General features: G+C 41.7%; 1 protein-coding gene across 1 annotated transcript in view; it reads left to right on the top strand.

The window, feature by feature from the left end:
* The window catches only part of LOC132578375 (centrosome-associated protein CEP250-like), an 83,213-nt gene that overhangs the window by 41,789 nt on the left and 20,315 nt on the right, over positions 1-21,109 (top strand). The window contains exons 17-20 of the mRNA XM_060248332.1: positions 16,112-16,225; positions 16,848-16,967; positions 19,577-19,702; positions 20,423-20,542. Of these exons, the coding sequence (XP_060104315.1) occupies positions 16,112-16,225; positions 16,848-16,967; positions 19,577-19,702; positions 20,423-20,542 (480 nt within the window). The remainder of the gene's footprint in view (positions 1-16,111; positions 16,226-16,847; positions 16,968-19,576; positions 19,703-20,422; positions 20,543-21,109) is intronic.

Raw genomic sequence — 21,109 nt, 5'->3', positions numbered from 1 at the left:
ACTACAGTTTCACATGTATATACCTGGAATGAAGGCCCTTTATTTCAATAGAGATGATTCCTAAATTTAGGTTTACTGCCAAGCCTTTGCATGCTGTTTCTGCATTAGTGCTTGCAAAGTTACAAGCTGAATTTTTACTCAGTCAGAATTTGTATTCTCCTGTAAATGCAAACTGATAATTGCTCTGCTGTTCTCTCATCTACGTTGGGCAGCCCAGTCTTGAGGCTTGCAGCAGACATGGTGACGGACTGCCAGCAGAGTGATTGTGTTACCCCTGACAGAATTATTAATTATTGCATTTGATCTTTGATCTGTTTACACAGTTTGATCTGTGAACTGGGGGGGGGGGCAAGAGAACACCCCACCTTTGTGATCATGTCCCTTGAAGGCAGAGACTGAATCCACAAGCCTAGGCACTGAAACAAACATGGGTAGAGAGAACAAGCTGCAAATCTATGAAGCAGCACACATAGAGAGAACATTGCTGAGTGGGGTCTATCAGAATATCCCTCCAGCTCCCATTTTGCTTAGGATGGGTGGGATGATGCTTGCCTAGAAGCCAATGTGCAGATGTCTAGAGGAGACCAAGGAAGGGTCAGGTAGATGTGTGTGAAGCCTCTAAGTACAGCTTTGATCCAAAGTAGCCATCAGCTGTAGAAACCCATGTTCCCTGAGGAGCCACAGGCTTTCTGTCCCAAAGGCAAATGGTAGGAAAGCGACCCATGTCTGCACTGTGTGGAGTCACTCCAGTATGGATCTGGAATGTCAGCACTTGGTCACTTGCTAGTGCCTTGTGCTTATCTATGCTGCCGATGACCACTTTAAAGGACTCCCTGGCCTGACCCAGGGTGAAACAGAAGAACACAGTAGCCAGCAGCTGGTCAAAGTTCCCTTAGGGCTCCTTGGCCAGATCTTCCTAGTACTGCCCCACCCCTGAGTCAGGGCATTCCTTCATTCCCATGGGTTCTACAAGTGTCTCCTGCTTGCTGGCCATCTACTGTAACCACTGAGCCTGCTTCGGTGGGGTAGGGTGGGATATAAATCGAAATAAATAAATAAACAATGCTAGCATCAGCAGGAGGCATCAGATAGCATCAGCAGGAGGCACCAGGGGATGTGGTCTGTGTACCCTAGGATCCAGGCCAAGCATGCCCCCCCAAAAAACCACCAGGAGGCAGTGTTGTCACACCCCTTCACCTGCATCTGGTTGTGCCAAATCTGCAATCTGAGAGAATGCGATGAACACACTACAGCTCATCCAAGTCATTGTTCCCATCCACCTCCGAAGAGGGTGGAGTCCACTGGTAGTGAAGGCCGCTCTCCTACAACATGTGTGGGGGAGCAGAAGATTCCCAGACTCTCAAAGAAAACAGACCCTGCTTCCACAGTCTGCTATGTTGGGATCAGGTCTTGCAGATGCTCAAGGATGACTGGCAGAAAGTCATAGAGATCATATTAGGAGGCAGAGAATACAAATCAGCATGATTCACATGCAAGCTTGCCGAACATGTTCAAAATATTCAAAAAATTTAGACCTCCCTGAAATCACCTTTGCTGCCAACCTGTTCCAGCATCTGATTGCGTGGACAAGCCACAACTATTACTGACCTCCATCTCCTCCAGCCTGCCCTCAGTTAAGTGCAGACCTGTGTCAAGGCCTTGTGGAGTGGTGGCTGCTGGCCCATGGGCCAAGAGTCAACAAGCTAGCTGTAGTAGGAGCTTCCTTCACTGAGATAGGGCCTCTCTCAGCTAATCTGCCTCCACGTGCTGGGATGACCTAGACCAACCAGCACCTATGCCCTTTCCTGAGAGCACTATATTGCGAAACTTGCCTCCATTCTGCAAGTGAACTGCAACAGGGTCAAAAGAGGGTGATCAGCATTGGGGCAAAGGAACCCATGTGGCATGGGAGTGGTCTAGGGGGGGGGCAGCCATGGCAGCCAGTCACATGGTACTGCATAATCCTCCTCACATGTCTGACAGGATCTTGATCCTACTCTTTCTGACCACAAAAGATGAGATCACCACCCGAAGAATGGCTTCAGTGCCTGGTAGCCCCTCCACCACCAGTTGCATGTAGGGCACGCTATGGGCCATGAAGGCGAAAACATGCTTTGGGATTCACTTCCCTGTCTTTGTCCAGTTTAGCATCTGACTGGCTTGGACCTGGGCTAGGGTTTATATTGTGAGGTGTGTACTATCAACGTTTGCTACAAGTGGTGTAGCTGGGGCCTGCAGCCAATGCTGATTGGCTGTGCTATTAGTAGGCCTCTTGTGCCATTAGTAGGCCTCTTGTGCTTCTCCTGATTAATTGTGGGCAGCTAGTGGTATGGTGGGTAGGCTTTATGCCTATCCCATGGCTGCCTATGGGCTATGTCATGGTTTTGATAACATAATGTTTCAGTGGCATTAGCACATGTTACATCCCTGGAGGGGTTTAGGTAGTTGACTAACTCCCACCACATCCCTGACCACACACCCCTTTTCTTTCTTTTTTTTTTTTTTATGTCCAAAAACTTTTTTATTGAATTTAGTAAACATACAAATAAAGCAATCAATGACTGTATCTGCAATCATTCTTTGTGTATAAGCATAGCATACCAGTAGAAAACAGAATATATATATATACACAAAATACAAACAAAACAACACATACATACATTCACACATACATACATACTTGGCAGCTGAATTAAAAAATAAGTACTCTGTCCATATGTTAATTACATCAAATTAATAATGTCATAATATCTACCAGGAATACATGTACGCATCTGATCTACAGGACTAAAAGAAAATTTAAGAAATGGAAGCCACTTGTACATCAGAGAATCGTTACCTTCTGAATTATTTATATTGCATAAACTATCTGCTATCTTGTCCATAGCATAGACCTCCCAGATTTTAGCATACCAGGCTTTAACTGGAGGAATATTGGGAGATTTCCAAAATTGGGCTAACACCATTTTAGCAGCAGCTAGTAAAAGGGATATCAGGGATTTATTGAGAGAAGTAATAGAAATACCTTTCCAACAGTCAAGCAAAATGAGTTCCAATCTTAAGGGTAAACTATAGCCCGTGATATCCTTGATTTTTGCCACAATTACTGCCCAAAACGACTGCACCCTCGGGCAAGACCACCAGCAGTGTATAAATGTGCCCACCTCTCCACAATTTTTCCAACATTTGGAGGATTGATTTATCGCCATATGGCTTAATCTCTGAGGTGTTAAATACCACCGGAACAAAATTTTTTGAGTTTGTAATTGTATATTCAATGATTTTGAAACAAACGAAGGAGATGACCAGATTTGTTGCCAAACATCCTCCTGAAAATTAATTGAACTATTCCTTTGCCAAATTTCTTGATAGGATAACAAATCAACAGCATCAATGTCTAGCAAACCCTTATAGATAAATGAAATCAGTCCCTTCCGCTTTAAAAAAGGAGATTGTAGCAAGGATTCAAAGAAAGTAAGAGGTCGATTGAAATTGTATTTCTTTGAGAGTGATGTCACCAAGTTGTTAATTTGCAAGTATTCAAACCATGGGATTTTTGTCCCACCAGTTTTCTCTTCTAAAGATTTTTTGTCGAGCACTTTTCCATTGGACAAAATATCCACAAACCTATAAAGATTATATTTTTTCCAAATTGGAAAAGACTTGTAAAAAAACCCCGGTTGAAACCAAGAAACATCCATAAAATGAGATAGTGGAGACATAGGAGGGGCTAAAAAGAGGCGGCGTTTGTCCCAAATCTGAAAAATGGCTTTAAGGAAAAGGTTGGAGGAGATATTAGGAGGTCTCTTCTTTGGAAATTCCCATAATGTAGATTGAAACGATTTGTTATTTAGATAGGTATCTTCTAGGACCTTCCAGCCTGAATTTAAATCAGCATCATGGTATCTGACAAGGCCTCCTAAAATGGCAGCTTCATAAAATTTATGCAGATCCGGAAGAGCCAGACCACCTGAGGATTTAGAACGAATAAGAGTTGCATACCCTATTCTAGATAAGCCCTTGTTCCAAATGTATCTTAAGAACGAACGACGCCAACCCACAAATAAGTCCTCAGGAATAAGAATAGGAATGGCTCGAAATAAAAACAGAAATTTGGGAAAAATAAAAGATTTAATAATCTGAATTTTTTCATTCCAGGGAATGAGTGAAGAATTTTTATTCTTTTGCATAGTAAGAATGTCCTTAATCAATAAATGATGATTGACTTTAAAAATATCTCCCAATTTTAAAGGTATATTGATCCCCAAATATGTCCAATATCTATCCATTTTTTTGAAGTGATAATTTGAGTAGATGGAATCTTGGAGAGCATCTGAAATTGTGATGGGATAAAGAATGGTTTTAGATGGGTTTACTCGAAGACCCGATATAGAAGAAAATACAGATAATAAATCAAAGACAGCTGGTAAAGAAGTCTTAGGTTTTGTAACAAAAAGCACTAGGTCATCTGCAAACAAAGACACCTTAATTTGTTTCTTTCTAATAGGGATACCAGCAATAATATTGGTATTACGGATAGCATTAGCAAGAGGTTCAATTGCGATTGCAAAAAGCAGAGGAGACAAGGGGCAACCTTGCCTCGTCCCTCTGAAAAGATTAAATTCTTCAGAATCCAAATTATTAATAGAAAGAATAGCAGAAGGCGACTTATATAAAGAATGGATTATCTTCAGAAAATTCGGGCCAAAATTCATTTTCTGCAGTAAGGTTGTAAGATAAGGAACTTCAACGGAATCAAAGGCTTTTTCAAAATCAATAGACAAGATAAAGGAAGACTCAATATTAAATTTCCGGCAGTATTGAATAACATCAAGGACCATTCTAGTATTGTCCGTTAACTCACGGTGTGGGATAAAGCCCGATTGGTCAGGATGAATGTAGTTCCCTATAAAAGTATTAAGCCTAGCCACCAGGGCTGCTGTAAAAATCTTGTAATCGCAATTAAGGAGCGATATCGGCCTGTATGAACTAGGGTCTAGCAAGTCTTTGTCTTTCTTTGGAAGAAGAATGATTTTTGCCTGTGACCAAGTAACTGGAAAAGAACCAGACTGTACAAACTGATTACAGGCGTCCGCCAAGATGGGAGCCAACAAAGTATTAAAAAATTTATAAAATTCTGGTATAAAGCCATCTCGGCCTGGAGATTTATTGGATTTCATAGACTTGATAGTCTCCTGTATTTCAAGTGCAGTAAAAGGTTTGTCCAAAAGGGATTTAACCTCAGGAGAAACAGGCTTAATAACTGAGTGAGTGTCTAAAAAAGATGAAATAAGGTCTGATGCTGGATGCTGGGAGGAATATAGAGATGAATAGTATTTTTTAAAAACTCCTACAATATCCTTAGTGGAATGTTTCAAGGTACCGGATTTAGAACGAATGGAAGAAATAGCCATTGAGGATATTCTCTTTTTAACCTTCCATGATAGGAGTTTAAGGGATTGAGGAGTTCGAAACCAATATTTTTGTTTTATATAAGCCATTTGTTTTTGAATCTTGGAGACGTCAAAAGATTCTAATTTTTTCCTTTCTATAAGAAGTTTTGAATAAGTTTTTTTGCTACCAAATTTTTTAAATTTCTCTTCCAATTTGGTAATGTTGGCAACCAAATCTGATCTAATTTTGTCTTTTTCTTTTTTATACGGAGAGGCAATAGCCAAAAATCTGCCACGAATTACAGCTTTAAACGAGTCCCAAACTATATGCTGAGGTACTCCACACTCAGTATTGAATTGAAAAAATTCTTTAATGTCTTTTTCAATGGAATCTGTAACCGATTTCATAGACAGTAGTTTACTATCCAATCTCCAATTAAAAGAAAAAGATCTTTCAGTGATTCCTGACATATAACCTTCCAACCATGCATGATCAGACCAAATCATTGGGCCAATGTCTACTTTAAAAAAAAGGTTAGAAATAGAATCCAAAACTAAAAGAAAATCTATTCTGGAATAAGTTTGATGACGAGAAGAAAAGAAGGTATAGTCTCTTTCTTTTGGATGCCTGCTTCTCCAAATGTCTGACAGATTATAGGATTGAAAGATTTGAGCTAAATCATTTTGGCCATTCGAATCTTTTGATTGAGACCATTTATTGGCAGATAGAGGTAGCAGGCTTTTTTGAGATCTATCTAAAGAAGGATTGACAACATAGTTGAGATCTCCTCCCAAAATAATGGGCCCTTTATGAAAAGTTTGAAGTTGTGACAACGTATCTTTAATAAATGCAATTTGTCCATCATTTGGAGCATACACCGATGCCAGAGTATAAGGGCTACCATTAAAGACCCCATTGATAAAAATATACCGACCCCTAGGGTCAATTGAGGAATTTTCAAAAGTGAATTGGACTGATTTACCTATTAAGATGGCCACACCTCTTGCTTTGGAGGACCCGTAAGCTTGAAATTGATGAGCAAAAAATTTTGACTGGAAGACCTTGGGCTGGTTACCCTTAAGGTGAGTTTCTTGCAAAAAAACTATATCTGGTTTCTGATGAGAGATGGCAGAGGCAACCCGTTTTTTCTTAATTAAATTATTTAGCCCATTACAGTTTAGAGATAGAAATTTCAAGTGGCACTCTGCCATAATTGAAAGAGGAAATAACCAAGGTTATCAAAATTATTGCAATTCATAGCTTTGAACCCAGGTGCCACCTGGATAGCTAGAGGCGAATCCTGTAGATCAAATTTCAAAGGTATGAGGACAGATTTCAGATCAAAGGCTTTAAAAAACTTCCAACTAAATCCATAATAATTCAATACAGTTATGCTGCCTGTAACACAAACAAAAAACCATAACCAACACCAGTGGTCTAGCATTAACAGACACTAGCCACTAACTCACCCTCCAACTCTGTTAACCCAAACTTGGGAAAACAACAACTATTTACTTAAAAGGATAAATTTGAAGCGGAAGTCTTCGTTACTGAAGACACCACACAACTAGCAACAACTACCAAATGGAGCTAATTAAAACACCCCTTTTCCATGCCCAAGAGCATCTTGTTTTTCTGGATTTAGGATGTACTAATAACTTGAGCCTGTTAGTAAGCTCTCCATTATCTTCTAAAACAGGGAAATCAAACATGTGGCCTGCAAACCAGATCTGGCCCACACAGGGCTCAAATCTGTCCCCCCAAGCACCTTCCTTCTCATGTTTCCTTTTCTAGGGCTGCTCCTGCAGCCCCATGGTAGCTTTCTTTCTTCCCAGCTCCCTCAGTGGCTTTTTGCTTCCTATTTCCTCCTCCCCCTCTTTCTCTCCCCCCTCTCACAGAGCTTATGCTCCTTCTCTGGGGCTACTCCTCCTCCTTTAAGGAGGAAGGGAGGGGGAGGAAAGAGAGAGAGGGAAAACAAAGTTAGAGTTCCATGATGGCAGCTCCAAGACCAACAACATTTTATTCCTGGTATAAGCTTTTGTGTGCAAGCACACTTCTTCGTAGGGAGGGAGAAAGTTTAGATGTATGGATGCTTCTGACAAGCACAGTGTACTTTGAGGAAATTATTTTGGCTTATTCTGAAAAAAGTTTTTTTTTTTAAATTGGATTTCTCTGCTCCTACCTGAATTAATTTTCTTTCAGATGCTAAATGATAATAGCACACATTGGTTATAAGACAGGAAAACTAGGTCTCAGCTCAGTCCAGGAGGATGCATTGTCTTGAGTTTCATTATTAGTTGCAATTTAACAGTCTCTCTTTGTAATCTCTCTTTGAAATTCCCACATAAGAGTACTGCTACTCTTAGATCAGCAACTGTATGTTGTGGTTTCTAATTTCAGGCTTATGTCTATTTATTCTTTGTATCCTCCTGGACTGAATCCTCCTGAATGGAATTGAAATCTAGGTTTCCTGTCTTATTATCAACACTGGTATCGTGCTGTCAAGTCTCGAGAGTTCCCCATTATCAACACATGTCTTAATAGGTTTAAGATAGTTTATTTAAATACAGAGACACTTCGAGCAAGTAGCTGCTTGTGAAAACTGATTTTGGCGGGTCAGGCCCCTTAGATATACCTTCAGGCTAGCCATTACACATTTCAAGCATAGCTACCAAGTGTCCAGTCCCTCCCCCCAGAGTTCATTCCCAAAGTCCCTGTCGGTGCGGGTGTGTGCAGAGTGAGCGGTGTGATATGTACAACAGTGAGCCCCAGTACAGAAGTGAGCCAGACACCTGCAGCTAGTGCTAAAACAGTGTATTTAAAGAATATATACGTGTTCACTAGCGCAGCAATATACATCAACCTTAGGATCAAAGTGCTCCGCCAGCATGTGACTCCTCAAAGAGAGACCTGTGCACTGATAGTGCAGATCACTTGCTGTCATGTTATAGCTGTCAAACTGTGTAAAGGCAGACTTAATACTAACACAACTCCTAGTCTAACGTATACAGTAAACCTAAGTATTGTACAACTTTAACATGTTCATTCACATTTAAACATTTTGTGAATATGTCAGCTGCATTCTTTTCTGACGTACACTTTGTTATCTTTATTAGGTTCCTGGTCACTGCTTCTTTCACGTTTTGGTACCTAATAAGTATATGTTTGCTTCTCCCCCGAGCAGCTTGATTTTCTGTCAACTCTTTAGCTGCCGAATTATCGCTATATACCGTGACTGGCAGATTGATAGGTATATTGAGATCCTTCATCAATTGTATTGCCCATTCTATGTTGAGCACGCACTCGCTTGATTGCCCCGTACTCTGCCTCTCAGGTACTGCATGCCACCAGGGTCTGCTTGGTGGCTTTCCATAGCAACAGGGCATCTCCCAGGAATATCCCAATTCCTGTAGTTGATTTTGCCTTGGGCCGATCCCCCCAGCTCGCGTCGGCATAGGCGCGAAGTTCAGGCTTTTCTCCCACACTGAGGGATAGCTTCCGCTCTATCGTCCCACTGAGGTAGCGGAGCACCCTCTTGGCTGCCACCCAATCCTTGTGGTGGGGCTCAGCATTTTTCTGGCACAATATGTGCACAGCGTAGCTGATATCGGGTCTGGACCAGCATGCTAAGTGCAACAGAGACCCGATTAGGGATTGGTACAATTGCACGTTCTGGAATACCTCGCCCTCGGGTTCTTTGCCATACCCTGTGGCCATTGGGGTTTGCACACTACTAGCCTCCTCCATGCCATACCGAGCCAGCAGTGCTTTCACTTTGTTGCTTTGGCACAGCTCAAAGCATCCGTCTGCCTTCCTTGATATTTCTACCCCCAGGTAGTAGCTTACCGGCCCAAGGTGTTTGATGGTAAACAGCTTGCTAGCTGTTTCTTGGAACCAGTGTAGTTGCTGGTTGGAGTCCACTAGAACAATCAGATTGTCCACAAAAACGAGGACAACCATTCGGGACTCTCCCACCACCCTGCTAAACATACAGGGGTCAGCTAGATGCTTGAAACCCACCTTCACCAGTGCTGAATTCAAGCACTTGTACCACGCATGACCAGCCTGCTTTAAACCATATAAAGCCTTATTTAGTTTCAGTACGCCACCACCCCCAGCAAAACCAGGGATTTGTTCCATAAATAGATCCTGGTCTAAGGGGGAGTTTAAGTAGGCTGTCTCGAAATCGAAGTGATGGGCTTGTTGCCCTGTGCTGCCAGCCTTGCATAACGCTGCTCTTAAAGTTTCTGCTTTTAGTGTGGGAGTAAACACTTGTTCGTAGTCTAATCCTTTTCTTTGGCTGAACCCCCTGGCCACCAGCCTGGCCTTTCGTTGCACAGCCCCATCAGCATTCCTCTTTATCCTATAGGTCCACCTACAAGAGATGACGTTCCTGTCAGCCGGCCTTGGCACTTGTGAAAATACACTGTTTTCAGCAATGAATCATACTCCTTTTGCATTGCTGCAAACCAAGCCTGCCTCTCTGTGCCTTCTAGCTTCAGCACCTCTTCATATGACTCGGGCTCAGGGGTGCTGACCAGATTTACATTTGGGAACCCGTATCTGGCAGGAGGGACACCCTTTGTTGCCCTGGCAAATACCCGTGGCCCAGCACTCGCACTGGGCTCGACTTCTCCAGGCTGACTGCTTGCCACCTCCAGGGCTGGAGATCTGGGCCTCGTTCCAGTACTGTTATCAGTACTTGGCAGCAAAACGACTTTGCCATGCAACTTAGGCCAGCTGGTATGCTCGTTAAAACTCACTGACCGACTGAAAGTCAGCTTGGCTTTCTTATCGCAAAAGCGATAAGACTTAGTTTCTGGCTGGTAGCCCAGAAAAGTTAGGCGTACTGCCCGATCATCTCCCTTCCTTCTATTTTTCAAGGGAATATTAACCCATGCCTGCATCCCGAAGACTTTTAAAAATCTTAAGTCAGGCACTCTACCATATAACCTTCTATAAGTTATGTCATACACAGCTTTGCTCCAAATTCTGTTATACAGGTACACTGCGGAGCAAATGGCCTCGGCCCAATATGCAATTGGTAAGTTGGCATCCTCTAACATAGAATACATCAAATTCTGTAGGATTGATCCATGCCGTTCAGCTAGCCCATTTTCTTGGGGCGTGGCTGGGTTTGCTAACCTGTGAGCAATGCCTTTGCTCTCCAGCCAACGTTTAAACTCATTAGAAGTAAACTCTCCTCCGCGGTCGCTCTGAATTGACTTGATATGCAAGTCCAACTCTCTTTCAACCACTTTAGCCCATTTGGTAAACAATTTATACACCTCGGACTTGTGCTCCATGGCAAACACCCAGGAATACCTTGTATAGTCGTCGGTAGCCACTAGGCAATACCGCCTCCCCGACAGACTTTTGGGAAATGGGCCAATGAAAGGAAAGGTACATACGGTCAAAACCCTTGGGGAAGCTTGGACGATATTTAAAACTATAATCCTAGAAGCTCAGATAAAATACATACCACAAGTTAGGAAAGGCACAAACAGGCATAAGAAAAGGCCTGCGTGGTTAACAAACAAAGTAATGGAAGCTATAAAAGGTAAGAAGGACTCCTTTAAGCGGTGGAAAACCAATCCAAGTGAGATTAGTAAAAGGGAACACAGGCTGTGGCAAATCAAATGCAAGACTGTGATCAGGCAGGCAAAAAGGGACTATGAGGAGCATATTGCAAAAAACATAAAGACCAACAATAAAAATTTCTTCAAATATATTAGAAGTAGGAAACCAGCCAGGGAGGCAGTGGGGCCCTTGGATGACCATGGGGTAAAAGGATTACTGAAGGAGGATAGGGAAATGGCTGAGAAGCTAAATGAATTTTTTGCCTCCGTCTTCACTGTGGAAGACGAGAACTTTTTGCCCGCCCCAGAACCACTAATTTTGGAAGGGGTGTTGAAAGACCTGAGTCAGATTGAGGTGACAAAAGAGGAGTTCCTACAACTGATAGACAAATTAAAAACTAATAAGTCACCGGGTCCGGATGGCATACATCCGAGAGTTCTGAAAGAACTCAAAGTTGAACTTGTGGATCTTCTAACAAAAATCTGTAATCTTTCATTGAAATCTGCCTCCGTTCCTGAGGACTGGAAGGTAGCAAATGTCACCCCCATCTTTAAAAAGGGTTCCAGAGGAGATCCGGGAAATTACAGGCCAGTCAGTCTGACTTCAATACCGGGAAAGTTGGTAGAAACCATTATCAAGGACAGAATGAGTAGGCACATTGATGAACACGGGTTATTGAGGAAGACTCAGCATGGGTTCTGCAAGGGAAGATCTTGCCTCACTAACCTGTTACATTTCTTTGAGGGGGTGAACAAACATGTGGACAAAGGCGACCCGATAGATGTTGTTTACCTTGACTTCCAGAAAGCTTTTGATAAAGTTCCTCATCAAAGGCTCCTTAGAAAACTTGAGAGTCATGGAGTAAAAGGACAGGTCCTCTTGTGGATCAAAAACTGGCTTAGTAATAGGAAGCAGAGAGTCAGTATAAATGGGCAGTCTTCGCAGTGGAGGACGGTAAGCAGTGGGGTGCCGCAGGGCTCGGTACTGGGTCCCATGCTCTTTAACTTGTTCATAAATGATTTAGAGTTGGGAGTGAGCAGTGAAGTGGCCAAGTTTGCGGATGGCACTAAATTGTTCAGGGTGGTGAGAACCAGAGAGGATTGTGAGGCACTCCAAAGGGATCTGTTGAGGCTGGGTGAGTGGGCGTCAACGTGGCAGATGCGGTTCAATGTGGCCAAGTGCAAAGTAATGCACATTGGGGCCAAGAATCCCAGCTACAAATACAAGTTGATGGGGTGTGAACTGGCAGAGACTGACCAAGAGAGAGATCTTGGGGTCATGGTAGATAACTCACTGAAAATGTCAAGACAGTGTGCGTCTGCAATAAAAAAGGCCAACGCCATGCTGGGAATTATTAGGAAGGGAATTGAAAACAAATCAGCCAGTATCATAATGCCACTGTATAAATCGATGGTGCGGTCTCATTTGGAGTACTGTGTGCAGTTCTGGTCGCCGCACCTCAAAAAGGATATTATAGCATTGGAGAAAGTCCAGAGAAGGGCAACTAGAATGATTAAAGGGCTGGAGCACTTTCCCTATGAAGAAAGGTTGAAACGCTTGGGACTCTTTAGCTTGGAGAAACGTCGACTGCGGGGTGACATGATAGAGGTTTACAAGATAATGCATGGGATGGAGAAAGTAGAGAAAGAAGTACTTTTCTCCCTTTCTCACAATACAAGAACTCGTGGGCATTCGATGAAATTGCTGAGCAGAAAGGTTAAAACGGATAAAAGGAAGTACTTCTTCACCCAAAGGGTGATTAACATGTGGAATTCACTGCCACAGGAGGTGGTGGCGGCCACAGGTATAGCCACCTTCAAGAGGGGTTTGGATAAAGATATGGAGCACAGGTCCATCAGTGGCTATTAGCCACAGTGTATGTGTGTATATAAAATTTTTTGCCACTGTGTGACACAGAGTGTTGGACTTGATGGGCCGTTGGCCTGATCCAACATGGCTTCTCTTATGTTCTTATGTGCACTGGCACATTTGACACTTGTGCAGCCTGGGCACAATCACTCTTGACCACATATACATTTCCATCCCTTTTGCCAGTAGCAAGCAGCTTCCCCCCACCTCCTAAGATCTTACAATAGGATTTCTTAAATACCACCTCATAGCCGTCATCAATTAACATGTTGACGCTTAGCAAATTAGATCTTAGCGAGGGGACACATAATACATGCTGGAATGTGCAATTCAATACAGGAAAATTTACACTCCCAGTACATGTTACAGCCGCAGAAGAACCGTCGGCTAATCTCACATGGGAGAGTTCAGGAATGTCAACATCTCGCAGCAGCCTCTCATCGCAGCAGAGATGGCTTGTTGCACCAGAGTCTAATATCCACAAAGACCCGGTACTCTCTCCTGAAGAAGTGACCAGCTGGGCTTCTTCCTCACATCTGCTGGTGGTCCTCTGCCCCCGCTGCCTCCGTCCACGCCGCTTCCCTTTCTCAGGGCAAACGCGTAAAAGGTGCGAGGATGAGCCACAACCAAAGCAACGCCTGACCGACAGTGCAGTCGGCTCCTCTTCAGCCTTTGGTCGTCTGCCAGCAGCAGCCGGCTCCTGCTTGGACGTCTTCCCGGATGCTCCGATAGCCATACGTTCTCCAGCCGATACTCCTGGATGGGTCACAGCTGCAATCCGCTCCTGGAAATCATGCAAGTGGGCGCACACGTACTCCATAGTCAGAGTAGCCACATCAACCGTTTCCAGGGAGGTAATTAGTGGCGTAAACTCCGGCGGCAAGGATGACAACAAGATATAGACTCTGTCATGAGGAGCAACAGTTTTGCCCCGGGCTTCAAGCTCCACGAAGCAGTCTGTGAGCTTCTTGATGTGCTGCCTTACACACCCTCCAGCCGGCATTAAAGTGCGGAACATTTTTCTGGTCGCCATTAGGGAGCCTGCAGTGGTACTCACGTATACCCCACTGAGCGCGTCCCAGGCAGCCTTGGCAGTGTCCTTCCCACACACATATATCAATTGGTCATCTCCCACGGCTAACACAATATTTGTCAGCGCCTTCTCGGCCAACACAGTCTCGTCAGGAGATAACATGACAGGGGGATTACTCACAAACAGCCATTGACCCTCATGCTTCAGATAGTGTTCCATTCGTAGGCTCCACACCGCGTAGTTGGCTGAATTGAGCTTCTCCACGGCCACTGCAAGCTGCTGCTGAGCCATGTCGCAGACTCCTCCAAACAGCTGGCTGCTGTCCTCCCCCTCGCTCTCGGACTGAGATAGCTGGTAGTCTTCGTCCTCCACGGCGTTCCTCGCCTCCGGCTCCTCCACAACTCTCGGTCAGCTCAGCACTCACGTTGCTCCTCCGCGCAGCGGAACCGCACTGGGCCCATAACCCTGTCAGTGCGGGTGTGTGCAGAGTGAGCGGTGTGATATGTACAACAGTGAGCCCCAGTACAGAAGTGAGCCAGACACCTGCAGCTAGTGCTAAAACAGTGTATTTACAGAATATATACAACGTGTTCACTAGTGCAGCAATATACATCAACCTTAGGATCAAAGTGCTCCGCCAGCATGTGACTCCTCAAAGAGAGACCTGTGCACTGGTAGTGCAGTCCATATATAGTTCCATCAGCCAATCCTGGCAGTCCATAGTCATGCTGACTCAGCAGGTACTTTCCACCTGTCCTTTACCGGCTAGAACCGGCTTGTAGATAAGGTCACTGTGACCTAGCCTGCCAGCTAGATCACTTGCTGTCATGTTATAGCTGTCAAACTGTGTAAAGGCAGACTTAATACTAACAGTCCCATCTGCAGGTACAAGCCTATCGGCTGGGAACTCAGCCGTTGACCTTGGAGAATCTAGTGCCGGGCAGAAGAAGCTTATAACAGTTACAGAAAGAGATAGCAAGGTAACTACAGGTCATGGCAACAGCAAAATACATCATAGCAAGAGGCACTCTTGACACATACCTTCTCCCCCTCTGCATATTGCACCTAATCCAGTCAAGTCTGCTGTTGTCATTCACCTGCTATTGCCATTCAATATCTGAAATCACCTTTATAAAGCTTATATCTCCAGCCTTATGTTACATTTTATGGCACACATGGCTCGGCCCAACAAAGTGACATTTATGTCAGATACGGCCCTCAATAACAAATGTGTTCAATGCCTCTGTTCTGAAAGTCTTCCCTCAAAGTTAAGGCTCGGGGAGCTGCTAAAGGTCTTGAGGTATGGGTGCATGAGAATGTTTTCTTACTCTAGTGTGTGCACATGTGTGTGGTAATTCCTACTTTTACCAGATAGATATTTCCAATAATCTACTCTTCTGCAAATGTATTAGTACCAACCAACTCTGAACTGAGTGCTTTATAAAACTATGCTTACAAGATATATATGAAATTCTCAAGCTTTCTTTACTCCCAAATCTATAAATCCCCAATAGCATCTCAATAATATAATGCTGTCCAATGTTACATTGATCAGGGTTCTAATCAGCCTTCTCTCCATATCAGATTGATTCTAGAATAGTATTTCCTAGAAATGGAGCTATTGAAGGGGATGGGGAAACAACTTTTAACTGTTGACTAAAATTGCTATTAATTTGTTTTAAACTGTTGATATAATGACTGTTACTCTTCTGGTAGATGCTGTTTCTCTGATATTTGCTTCTGGTTGATATTTGTAATGGTTTTGCTGACATGATTTCTATTATTTCATATTACATGATATGGTTTGCATTGTTGTTTAATTTAACCAAGATTGTAAACTGCCTGAAGTATGGTTTATGGAGAAACGCAGAGTAAAACAAACTATCTGAATAAATAACAGTATACTTGAATTGTTTAACAATAGGAAATATTTATATTAGGATACAGATAATACAATCCTTAACAGAATTACTGTTATCAAAACAGGTATTGTTTCCCATATAATAAAGGGATAATAATACTGAGGGATTTGCTGAACTTAAATAAAATACTCAGCATAAAGTATGTGAGGCTCTTTAAAACACTCATATAATACTAGATAAGTAATAAACATTTTCCATTTCCAAGATGATATCATATACCTATTGCAAAACTTCTACATAATTTGGTATGCAATGTATCTTATCCATAGTATATTAAAATTCTGTTACAATGTGATCTTAAATAATTCTATAGAACAGAAACTACAGGTGTTAACTGAGCAAAAAAGACAATTGACTGTAGAACTAGAGTCAGCTATTTTGGACATGCAAGAAATCCAGCTTCGGGGTGAAATCTTAAAAAGCAGGGGTAAGTACTCAACATTAATTTTGATTTTAAAGAAGCACATTTTCTGCAAATTGCTTCAGCTTGCTAAGTCAAATTTAAGTGAATGAAGCTTTTGACAGAAGTGTGCTAAGCTCCTTAGGTTGTAATTTCCTGAATTTTATCATAATGCAATATGATAAAATGATCCCCTGGCTGGTCATTCACATGGCAATTTTCACTCTTCTTCCTGGAAGCGTATTCTTACCAAAACAGATATTGTTTTAGCCCTTCAACACCTATAATAAAGAACTTATGTATAACTCACTATTCATTATGGACATTCACTGAGAGTGGTCAGAGAAGACTTTGGCCCTAGTCTGACAGTTTTCTTTGTAACCCTAGGAGTAAATTTCATTGTGTTTTGTGGAATTTATGACATAGTAAGTGTATTTATAATAGTAGCCTTACACCCTTTTGAAGTTATTTTGTTTCATTTCCGTAAAGAGTTTACTTAGTTTCCCCCCTCTTAAAGCTGCAATGACAGATTAGGTTATTTGCCTGTTTATCAAATGCACCATTTTAAAAAAGCAAACAATGTCTTATGTTTTATGGGACTCAGCTAAGACATTTTTAACAAAATTATTCAAAAAATTTCTATTTGTAGAAAAGGAAGTTTACCAATTATTAGAGAAGAAGCAAGTTTTATTGGAAAATTTGGTCTCAACCTTGAAAGAATTACAAGAAGCTCATGCTGTTGCAGCTGCCGAACCAGGAAGTGCCAGTGGTATATATGCTATGAACTTCAAAAGGCTTTTAAAAAAACATAATAGTTGGTTTATAAAATTGGCTGACTGATTTGCTCACTATTTAAGCAATTGGCTGCTGTACAGTGATTAAGGTTCTGTTGAGGATGGTGGAAATTAAGGCTCCCATTGTGTTGTATGATAATGTGGCTGATAACAGATGGCCAGTTCGGGGCGGCTTGCAGCCACCCCGAAGAAAGACGGCCAAAAGAAGAGCGCCCCGGAGCTTCCAGATGGCATTGCAGGAAGAGGCGGGCCTTGGGTGGCCAAGGAGCGTCTGGAAAGCTCCCATGTCCTGCTCACAGCTCCCCGGGCGCTTGTAAGGCGCTCTCCGGGCTTCTGGACAGCTGGGTGCTGCCTCAGAGCCGCCCCAATGAAAAGGGACCACTTTTTGAGTGGTCCCTTTTTGAGCCGAGTGGATCGTCTTTCAGGACGGGGTAAGTGTGGGACAGGAGTGGGCGGCAGATGTTGCTGTCTGGCCAGTTTATTTGGGTCGACTTCAGAGGCGTCTCTGAGTTGACCCAAAGTGCCGGTCTGTAATCAGCCCGTGTATCTGATTTCACTGTACTGTATTGTTTGAATATGTAAAAAGTAACCCTACAAATGTACGTGAGCCCTGCTTGTAAACAGCTGAACTTCTTGATGTAAATTCTGCTCCCTGCTTGTGGTCAGTGAGAAGAGTTAGATGATTGAGCGGGGGGCGGGCGTGGTGACTGAGCTTCAGGCCGGTTGCATCCCTCCTATGCTCCTGCTATTCCTGCAGAAGATTAACAACTATTCCCAGAAAACACAGCCAATTTTGGAAAGAACATCAAAGCCAATCATGGGAAGGACCAGAGCAAAAAAAGGTACTAAAAACCCTCCCTATAGACCTTCCAGAAAGGGTAAAACTGACTTAGAATCTGAAGAGTCTGATTTGGAGACTTCTCTGTTAGAGGAAGTGGCGGCCGAAGGGAGTAATCCTCCCCAATGTGAACAGACTGAGATATTGCACGCCCTTACAGAGATAAAGAATGAAATTAAGAGTGATTTAAGGTCTCTTAGCGGAGAGGTTGGACATTAAAAAAAGGAACTTGGACTTCTCAAACAGTCAGTTGAACCAATTAATAAGAAATTGGAAGAACTCACTGCAGCATTGAAAACAACGGATAAGAAAGCTGAAGCTCCGTATCAGATGGCAAAAAAGTCAAAAGAGAATTTGAAAAACTTGAAGTACTTTGAGTCTTGGGCTAAAAATAAGATTATACTCCAGGAGTTAAAATTAAGAGAAAGAATGGCCAAACTTCATGGAATATCTGTAAATTTTGAAGAGACGGAAAACCTTACTACAGCTTTAAATAGATGGCTGAGCCAGATTCTTCCCATAGAAGGTGAAGCAGAACCTTCCCAAGAGATTGTTACCTCTGCCTTCCGATTAAATATTTCCAAAAAGGTTCCTGATAACGTTTTCCCGGACATTGTTGTTGAATTTAAACAACTACAGATGAAGAACAAACTGTTTAAAATTGCCAGGGGAAAACAAGGACTGTGCCTTGAAGACATGACAGTTTTTTTTATTTCCTGATATCCCAGCTGAAGTAATTAATGCAAGAAGGAGATTGAGAGGAACGAGAAAGATTCTTCATGACAAAGGAATTCTTTATAGATGGTTACCACTAGGCCATCTAGTAGTCAATATGGAAAATCAAACTTTTACTGCTTATAATGAGGCATCAGGCAAGGAACTAATAGACGGTATAATTAAACTAAAGTCTGGAAGAGTTTGAATGGGGAAAGTATGTTTTGAATTGGGAAATTGTGTTTTCTTGAGGAGTATTAAAAGGACAATATCTATATAGTTAGAAGATAGGATAAAGATATGATAAAAGGGAAATGAATGGAAAATGGGAAATGAATTGTTAAAGCTAATGGAATAGCAAGGAGGTGGTGGGTGTGGTCCCCTTAGACCTCCAACTGTAGAGATTTTTCTACAGCACCCAGTTCTGGAGGTAACCCTGTCCAGCTTTCTTTTGTAGGCATGAGAGAAGATAATTAGAGTTTTAAAATTAAGTATGAATAGATGGAAGTCCGTGAAGAAGTAAAGAAGCTTTGGAAACAAAAGGAAGAATATAATTTTGATTAGAATAAGAATTAGGAAAAGTGGTACGGAAGCATGGCCACCTTCAAGAGGGGATTAGATAAAAATATGGAGCAGAGGTCCATCAGTGGCTATTAGCCACAGTGTGTGTGTGTGTGTGTGTATATATATATTTGGCGCTGTGTGACACAGAATGTTGGACTGGATGGGCCATTGGCCTGATCTAATATGGCTTCTCTTATGCTCTTATGGAATCGCGTGAAATCGGGTAAAGAAAGGAATTAAGATAAAGAGGAAGGGGTTTATTTATTTGTTGCTGGAATTCAGTTTGATTTGTAGAACGTGATAAGCAAAAAAATGAAATGTATTTATTTGAGATATATAAATAAGTTGATATATGCACACTTAATAAAAATATTAATACTAGATGTTTGAGCATCCCTGATGCTAACAGCATAGTTGTATTTAGTGTGGTGAATTCTAAGTGTATTAATATTTCCTTAATTTTTAAAGAGGAGAAAATACAGGTGCTTAGAGAGAAAGGAAGACGGTTGACTGCAGATCTGGAGGAAATTGCGCATGATATTAAAAAAGCTCAGCAGCATGCTTCAGGAAGAGCTGAGCAAGAAACACCTGGCGGTAAGTATGGACTAAGGAAAATTCTGCACGTGGAGCGTTATTTGCTATATTGACTGTACCACACAGACTATATCTAGTTTCTAAAAGGATCTTAAGCCTTGTAGCTCTTTGGGAAGATATTTCTCTTTCTATACATACTTTTGTATGTAGACCATATTTGAAAGAATGTTGTATCTGTCTGCTTATATGCTCCTTGTACCGTCAGAGATTAGGCTGGTGGTAATGAGCTGGTGATTAGGCAGTGACACACAGGCTTTATTTAGTTATCTTTGTTTACTCTCTTTTATGTCTGATGTCAAATCAGTAATACTGAGATGAGAATTTGGGAAGATGAAGTTTGTGATTACTCTGATGTTGCTGTTAGGTTATAGATCTCTTTTTATTTTATACAGTATTTTATTGTTTTGATCACATAACATTGTTAACTTGGATACTTAGACAGAAAAACAGGATAGAATGTTTTAAAATAAATAAAACAGTAGATAGATGTTACCAGAGACATAGGCTTTTTTGAAATGTGTTACATTTAATAACTGAATAGGTTTCACTTCCCTCTCTCTCTTACCTTAACAGCTACAGTGATGAATGAGAAGATCGTCTTTATATGAATCAGTTGTTCATGCTTGAATATATACCTCCATATTATGTATCTCTCTGTTAGTGATGAGGGCGGTCAGAACTGTTTCTCGAAGGATGCTTCTAAAACATTTATCTTTGCAGAAAAAGAATTACGTGGTCTGACTGTGAAAAAACAACATTTACTGCAAAATTTGACATCGAATCTGAAAGAGTTAGAACAAATTCAGTCTCTTGCAAGTTCTGAACCAGACAGTTCCACTGGTATGTAAGCTGTGTATTCAGTTACAAAGTTAAATTTATATATTTGTAATAAGAACCTTTTATGTCAAGAAATGTGACTTCTAAACTTGCAGTCATTTCAAGCATCCTGTGCCTGTCAATATTAGTTGATATTCCCAAAACGGAGTGAAATTTTGTGAAGTAGTTAACAAACTGATCATAATAGGGGTAAGATAATTTAATTTTTTCCTTTCTGATTTTCATCTGTTTATATGATATGGGCAAGTTGCTTGGAACATTTGTTTTTGAAGAATGTGACAAATATCCTAGAATAATGTTAATATTTTGTAATTTTCTAACAATATTGAATTATTTATATGTATGTATGTGTCTGTCTGTCTATCTAACGATCATCTATCAGTCATCTAAAACAATTATAGAAATTCTGAAATCTAAAACAGTTCTAAAAATTCTGTAACCTTTATAAATCCTAAAGTCATTTTACTGCTTAAACTTAGTAGTCATATAAAATGACAGTATTTGGCATATCTGGCATATTTATGGAATATAAATGCCTTAATTTTCTATAAACAAACTTACAAATATACA

Source organism: Heteronotia binoei, chromosome 10 (assembly GCF_032191835.1).
Source record: "Heteronotia binoei isolate CCM8104 ecotype False Entrance Well chromosome 10, APGP_CSIRO_Hbin_v1, whole genome shotgun sequence".
Taxonomy (NCBI): domain Eukaryota; kingdom Metazoa; phylum Chordata; class Lepidosauria; order Squamata; family Gekkonidae; genus Heteronotia; species Heteronotia binoei.
This window is presented reverse-complemented; position numbering and strand designations above follow the sequence as displayed.